The 7,097-nt window shown below is 30.9% G+C and overlaps 3 protein-coding genes across 3 annotated transcripts; 1 reads left to right on the plus strand and 2 right to left on the minus strand.

The window, feature by feature from the left end:
* Positions 1–342: 342 nt before the first annotated feature.
* Positions 343–1,890, minus strand: LOC106128273 (MOB kinase activator 4). The gene is made up of 4 exons (XM_013326581.1): positions 1,746–1,890; positions 1,508–1,671; positions 1,211–1,420; positions 343–933 (listed from the first exon to the last, which is right to left on the minus strand). Exons 1-4 carry the CDS (start codon positions 1,797–1,799, stop codon positions 687–689), a joined length of 675 nt encoding a protein of 224 aa, XP_013182035.1. The 5' UTR covers positions 1,800–1,890; the 3' UTR covers positions 343–686.
* Positions 1,891–2,255: 365 nt separating this feature from the next.
* LOC106128480 (T-cell immunomodulatory protein) lies at positions 2,256–5,052 on the plus strand. Its single transcript, XM_013326884.1, has 2 exons — positions 2,256–3,710; positions 3,897–5,052. Exons 1-2 carry the CDS (start codon positions 2,381–2,383, stop codon positions 4,325–4,327), a joined length of 1,761 nt encoding a protein of 586 aa, XP_013182338.1. The 5' UTR covers positions 2,256–2,380; the 3' UTR covers positions 4,328–5,052.
* A 50-nt stretch (positions 5,053–5,102) lies between these two features.
* Positions 5,103–6,732, minus strand: LOC106128482 (corepressor interacting with RBPJ 1). Its single transcript, NM_001312201.1, is given in 5 exon segments — positions 5,103–5,264; positions 5,363–5,621; positions 5,698–5,948; positions 6,262–6,356; positions 6,545–6,732. Coding segments are annotated over 5 exon segments (747 nt in total). The 5' UTR covers positions 6,617–6,732; the 3' UTR covers positions 5,103–5,194.
* Between the last annotated feature and the right edge of the window lie 365 nt (positions 6,733–7,097).

Below are 7,097 nucleotides of genomic sequence, written 5' to 3' on the forward strand. Positions count from 1 at the left end.
TTTTCCCCACTTTCATACAAACCAGATTCAATAGAGTAAAAATCATCTTGCCTCAAATAAACTAGGTGGACAGGGAATGTTGCTTATTTGAGACAAATTGATTTTTTGTCTTACTTCTAAACTTTTAGTTGATAAGTTTAACTTTATTTCTCTGTATTTTCTATACAGCAAATGTTGAATGCATGATACCAAAGAGGATATGGAGTTTTTAGTAAAACAAAAAGGTATACAGCATAATTTATTTTATTATGAAATAATTTAGAAATAGAAAATTATCATAAAGGTAGAATTAAAAGTTTATTTATATAACTTTATTTTCTTTTTGAATATAAAGTAGTCTTATATTGCCATTATTATAACTTTAAATTAATTTTATTTGTAAATGCAACTGAATCCAATGATTTAGTATTGACAGACTGACAAATTTACAGCCATTTTTGTAAATCTTTATTTCAAAATTTTCTGTAGCTAAATAATAGAATCCAAGTTTGGTTCATGAAATTCAGAACTACTTGAAAGAATAAAAGTATCTCAAACATATTTATCATTAAAGAACTAATGTTTATAAGTATTATAAATAATCACAAGTCATATAAAGTGATTAATATACTACTATTACTATAAAGAAGTAATTTATAATTAAAACTATTAATATATCAAGAAAATACTTAATAGTAAACTCAGATCTAAGCTTCTGATTCACCAATAGTTTGTGCAATTGGTGTTTCATCATCAAGTTTTGGAAGTATTAGAATTTCTTTCGATATTATTGAATACTTTGTAACAAAGTATGTAAATCTCTTGCACAGATGCGTTTCCTTCTCAAAAGCATCAAATATGGCACGGTGATGGAAGTATGCGTGTGAAAAAATTCTATACACCCTCCGGCAAACTGAGCCTAATTTAGCCACTGATGATTCCTTTATGCTGACCCTGAAATATAATTATTTTATGCATTAAAACAAAATGTTATCCCTATAAAATTAATTCAAGATAATCTCTGGTTTAATTCTAGTTTTAGGATAAAGATAATTCATTGGTACTATAATAAATTACAAGTTATAGTATTGTTTTATGCAAAACAAACAATGTCTTTGTCTGCCTCAGAAAAATTTATTCACTTAAAATTTGCCAACCAGGAGTCATATAGTGCTTAAGGGATTAATACTTGTTTGAAAATAATGTATACTTTTAATATATTAATTTTTACCTGCTTGGAAAGTATTTGTTACTGTTGAGTAGACATGCAGCACCATCCAGTGTGTGCCGTGTATAATCTATGGCAGGACACTCCTTAGGTGTCTTATGAGCAGCACACAGGAAAATCCACTGTTCTGTTGCAGTCATTTGTGTACAAGTTTCTGGTTTACATTCACTCTGTAACCGGACTGCTAGTCCGTTCAACTCCATACAAAATTGCCTAAAATCAGACACAGATACGTTTTACGATTGTATCTTGTATTTTATAATAATTTTCTAAAATGATGTTCCTCTAACACAAATTTACCTCAAATGCTCATATTTCCATACACCTTCATCTTGGGCCTCTGGCATCTTTAAGATAGCTTCTAAATTAGCAGGGTCACGTCGAATAGTTTGTTGAATGAATTGCTGTACAGCTAAGGTACTGTCCATTTCTTCAAATGGTTCATCGGGCCAACGACAGAAATCCTGAAATTTCATTCCTTTTTTTAATGAGTATAATAGTTGCAAGTAAATAGATAATCTATGAAAATTTTTAAGACCTTTGCTCTGGAACCGGGTTGGTTTCGTCTAAGTATTTGGGTTCCATCAGCCATATTTGTAAATTATTCAACACAAGTAGACAAGAGTTAAATAACAAAGTATTAAAAATTATACGTGCAAAGCAGATTTATTAATACTGCTTATAAATATTTATATTCTAATCTTACTAAAATCTAATTGAATTCAATTTAAAGATCAATAAAATTTATTAGAAATAGAAAAACGGTGACAACTGACAATTCCATTTATAATGACAATCGGCAATCAAAGAGTTGTTGCAAGGTAAATTGGCAAACAGAACAACGTACAAAAAAAGTCAAAAATGATAAATTGCCGAACTATTCGGCATAAAGAACATTTGGATAAAATTATTTACAGTTATCAAAATTAAACAAGAATAACATTCCTGTCCCAATTATAATCCTTAATTTGTATCTGTTTGTCGTTTTAATATCTATGACTCTGTATCCGTTGACAGTGACAGTTGGGTGACAAGACCATGTTTTCATAATAAAGTAAATGAATATTGAAAAGGTGAAAATAAACTTTGTATCGTTTGCATTGCAAAGAAAGATAGCTTATTAGTAAAGTTTCTCATAGCTTTTCTTCGTTATAGTTAATAATTGAGTGCATCATGTTGTATCTAATAATTTTAATGTTGACTTTTAAATATTCATATTGTTCTTCAGTAGTGGATATGACAACGAGTTCATTTGGTAGAAGTAACAATGGTTTCATCGCTGCATTTGGTGACTTTAACTCTGACGAATTAACTGACGCTTTTATAATAAATGGTTCAAATATTGAAGTGCTTTTAGCTTACGATAAGGAACCGTTTTTGCGACCCTCATCTTTTGTTTGTTCTTTTAATGACATTGTGATAACGAGCATAGTGCCAGGTGACTATGATGGAGATGCTTACATGGACATACTGTTTACGACACAGATTCAAAATGCTACATCTAATTCACATGAAGTTCGAATTTTGTGGGGAGGAGCACCCACCTTGAATTGTTCAGATGCGCTTTCGGTCAAAGCTACAACAATAGGTCAGCCATTAATTTTAGATTATAATCGTGACATGATATTAGATTTGTTTGGCATCAATTCCAATAAGGAAAGAGTATTTTGGATTTTTGATAAAACCAGATTAAATCCAAGTGAAATTCCAATGAGCAAAGATTTGCTTAAAGAAATAAAACTCCCACACTCACATTCATTTTTGGATGTTAATGATGATAATGCTGCTGATCTCTTGGTCACAACTAAGGTGGATATTGAAGTTTGGTTTAATGAAGAAGTTGGTGGATTTACTTACAACTACAGTATTGAGTTATTGGTAGGACATCCTGTAATATATGGCCAAGCTTTGTTTACAGATGTTGCTTTGTCAGGACAATTCTATGTAGTAATACCTGTTTGCTATGATATAGAATGTTTTAATAGCACCATACTAATTTATGACAACCAACAATGGCATGATCTTCAAGTAGATTTTAATGATGGCAAGGGTACTTTGTGGCGATTCACTCCTCCACGAGATGAAATATATTTAGACACTATAACAATGAGAAGTGGTGATTATAATATGGATGGATATCCAGACATTCTGATGACCCTAAGTCCAGTGAACAGCCAGGAAACTGCAGTTTTTCTATTGCATAATGTACCATGCAACTCAGTGGGTTGTAAATTTTCCAGAACATTTCAAGTGCAGTGGGATAAATTTGATACATTTGGTAAAAATGTTGTGATGGCAACATTTTACGATTTTTACATGGATGGTGTTCTTGATATTATATATATTAAAAAGAATACAACTTTGCAATCATATACAATGAATGCATTCAAAAATGAATTGGAATATGATACTAATTTTATAAAGGTTATTGTTGTAACTGGGCTCAGTAATAAAAATATACCTGTGATTAATGGAACTTTGTACAATAGAAAAGTAACTTTTGGTAAGTATTTTGACTATTAATTTCATAATAATAATTACTTTTAGGAAGAAGTAAGGATTTTGTAATGTTTTCCCTGATTTTGAAAATTACTGTTATCTAGATCTAAATATTCATATTCTATGCCTAAATGTTTCTTAAAATGAATGAATCGGAATGTACTAAATACTAATATAAAATATTTTTTAGGAACAAACTTGCCAGGACCCAAAATTGGCTACAACACTTGGTCTCAAGAAAGTACCTACAGGACAGGAGTGTGTGCACAACTTTCACAGTCCGCTTATTTTGCTTTGCAACTTCCATACTCTATATTCGGACTGGATAGGACACCAAATTTTGTAGACACACTTAATGTTGGTCTATCAGGATACTCCAAAAGCTGGACTCAAATAATACCCAACTCACAAATAGTTGTCATTCCAGCGCCACCAAATGATCCATCACAATGGCGAGCTCAACTATTTGTTACACCCAGTAAAGTTATATTGAAAAGTGTTTTTGTGTTGACTGCTATTATTGTTATTATAACAGCTTGTGTTTTATATTTACATTGGAAAGAAAGGAACGATAGACAAGATATTATAGAAATTGACGAAAAGACATATGTGAAGATATAGATTTAACATTGACTTCTTATTAATGTGATATTATTAAATATTGTGATTTAAATAAGACATCAACTATGTTTGAGCTGTCTAAAAATCTATATTGCATATTTACTGTGAGTTTCCGCTGCCGTTAAAACTGAGCAAAAACATTGTCGTCTTTGACATTGTAACAATTTTTTTCATAAAAGTAAACACTGTTGTCCCTCACAGTAAAAGATTGAAGTGCCTTTAGACATAGTAGATGTTTGTTTAGCTAGGATTAGTTATGAATTATGATAATTATATTTATCCAACTAGTCTGTGATTGTTTTATATTTCATGTTATCAATATGTATTCATTAGAAATCATAAAAATATTATAATAAACTAGCTGTCGCCCGCGACTCCGTCCGTGCGGGATAAAAAAAAATAGATAGTAGTCGATTCTTAGACCTACCCAATATACTCATAAAATTTCATGAGAATCTCTCAAGCCGTTTCGGAGGAGTATGGGAACGAAAATTGTGACACGAGAATTTTATATATAATATTTTTGGAAAAATTCTCAGGAATAAGAGCTAAATTTACACTTTATAAAACAACTTAGAAACTTGTAAATAATTAGGTTAAAGAAAGTTAAGAATTTTTAATCGTTGTATGTTCTGTAAAATGAGATTCAAAGTGCAGTATGTTTTACTTTATCCTATTTGTTACAAGTAAATCTCTCCTGAAGCAACTTGCACTATGACAATTTCTCGCCAATGGAACTAGAAAAGCTAAAACTTTTAGTGAATAAAACAATATATTCATAATGATGAAAAAAGTTTTATTGGATGTTAAAATAACAAATTAAACATAAGTTTTGAAATAAATCTGTACTTCTTTTCATTACTTCACCTAATGCTTAGACTTGTGTTTGTGTTTCTTCTCTTTCTTAATCTTTTTCTTTTCCATCTTCTCTAATTTCCTGAAGAAAAAAAAAAGGTTATTTAAAAGCAAATTTTTATATTTTACAGTTACTTGTAAACTTATCTGGCTGGATAAAAACGACCAATGTACACTTACTTTAATAATTTCTTCTTTTGTTTCTTAGTTAACTGACTGATGAGATCTATTTCAGTTAAACCAGAAGGGTCATCATCATCTATCTTAGTTGCAGCCAGGGGTAGTGCTCCTGGCTTCATAACCAAGCCTGTATCTCGCATCTGCTGCATCAATGTAGGTACATCAGGCTTTTCTTCCTCTTCTTCCTGAGTGGATGATGATGCGGCTTGCAGGGCTCGAGCCTCACTCATTGATAGAGAGTACATTGAACATTCTTTGTCTGTGAAAGGTATATTTGCAAAAGTTTAGTAAGTCAAATTTTTTTTAAATATCAATCAATCAAGATGAAAACTTACCAGTGTTTATGTGACCCCACTTATGACATTTAATACACCTGACATTTCTAACCAGTATTCCAAAAGGTTGATCTCGAATCTCATTGTCTCCTTTGCAGTAGCTCTCTCTAGGGGCATTGTATTTGCGCTGCCACTCAAATTTGTATTCAGGCTCATTGTCCTCCCTCTCTCTTTCTTTTTTAACTCCAGGAGGAGGCTCATACATGAAATTTAAACTTAGTTTGTCTTTACTGTCCTTACTCAGCAATGCTCTGGGAATTAAAATAGAGATTTAATAATAGTAATTAAAGAAATAAGTATTATGTATGCTAATATTATAAAGAGGAAAGATTGATTTATTTGTTTGTACACTAAATAGACTTCGATGCCACTGAACCAATTAGAAAAATTCTTCCACTATCCTAGGGAGACATAGGTAACATTACTTATATATTGAAATAAAGTTGTGGGCAACTACTTATTATGCTGGATATAAAGTATGGTTTTAGATTTTTTTCCTTGATTATGATTTGAAGGTTTGCACTTATTATTAATTAAACTTTGAATTTAAAAAGGTGAACATACTTATTTTCGTGAAGTTCCTGCTCTTTTTCATACTGAACACGCAATTCTTCCTGTTTTTTCTTATATGCATCAGTTTTTTGTTCTGCCATCCATACCTAAAACGAAAATATAAAAAACAAAATGTTTAAAAACATCAGCTGTTTGTTATCATGCGCAATAAGCGACATAAAATGGCCGCCGACCGTACAGAAATCAAATTGTTTTTAAGTTTAATTTACTTTAGTGATGTAATGGATTAGTATAATTTGTGTATGATTTACATAATAATACGTAAACTACTTACTCTTTTTAAGTTGTCCCTGGATGCTGGATGGAAGAATTTCTTGCACATATAATTATTAAAACCTTTCCCCATTTTTGGACCTTTTCTTGACAACTATTGTATCTAATAATAAGACGATCACTTCAGCTTAGTCACTTTATAAAATTAATTAATTTAACGATTTCTTCAGCGTGAAAAGACGAAATACCTAACAGCTAACAGAAAAATATTATTTTATTTTGTACATTTGTCATGTGTCAAATGCCCTCAACTTCAATGTCATTTTGAGTTTTGCTTTGGAATTTTGCCATAAGGCACAAGGCTATTAGTTGTTCAGTCGTGACTGAAAAATTAAGTTAATATAATTTTATTTCTTATAGGCTTTGGTTGGGCAATTGGATCACTTGTTACCTTCATAATAATAGGAGAATTACTACATTGGAATAGAGACACCAACTTCGAGGAGTAACTCAATAAATGGCCAACAAACTTTGTACCTAAAATAAAATCAACGAATTCTATTTTTCACAATTTGGTTTCTTTTTTGGGAAATCAATATTTCACATCGATAATG

Source organism: Papilio xuthus, unplaced genomic scaffold (assembly GCF_000836235.2).
Source record: "Papilio xuthus unplaced genomic scaffold, Pxut_1.1 DF828780.1, whole genome shotgun sequence".
Taxonomy (NCBI): Eukaryota; Metazoa; Arthropoda; class Insecta; order Lepidoptera; family Papilionidae; genus Papilio; species Papilio xuthus.

Coding starts and splice junctions, on each gene's coding strand:
- LOC106128480 (XM_013326884.1), top strand. CDS start 2,381: ATGTTGTATCTAATAATTTTAATGTTGACTTTTAAATATTCATATTGT. Junction 3,711..3,896: donor CAATAGAAAAGTAACTTTTG/GTAAGTATTTTG, acceptor AATATTTTTTAG/GAACAAACTTGCCAGGACCC.
- LOC106128273 (XM_013326581.1), bottom strand. CDS start 1,799: ATGGCTGATGGAACCCAAATACTTAGACGAAACCAACCCGGTTCCAGA. Junction 1,672..1,745: donor AACCCGGTTCCAGAGCAAAG/GTCTTAAAAATT, acceptor ATGAAATTTCAG/GATTTCTGTCGTTGGCCCGA. Junction 934..1,210: donor AACAAATACTTTCCAAGCAG/GTAAAAATTAAT, acceptor ATTATATTTCAG/GGTCAGCATAAAGGAATCAT.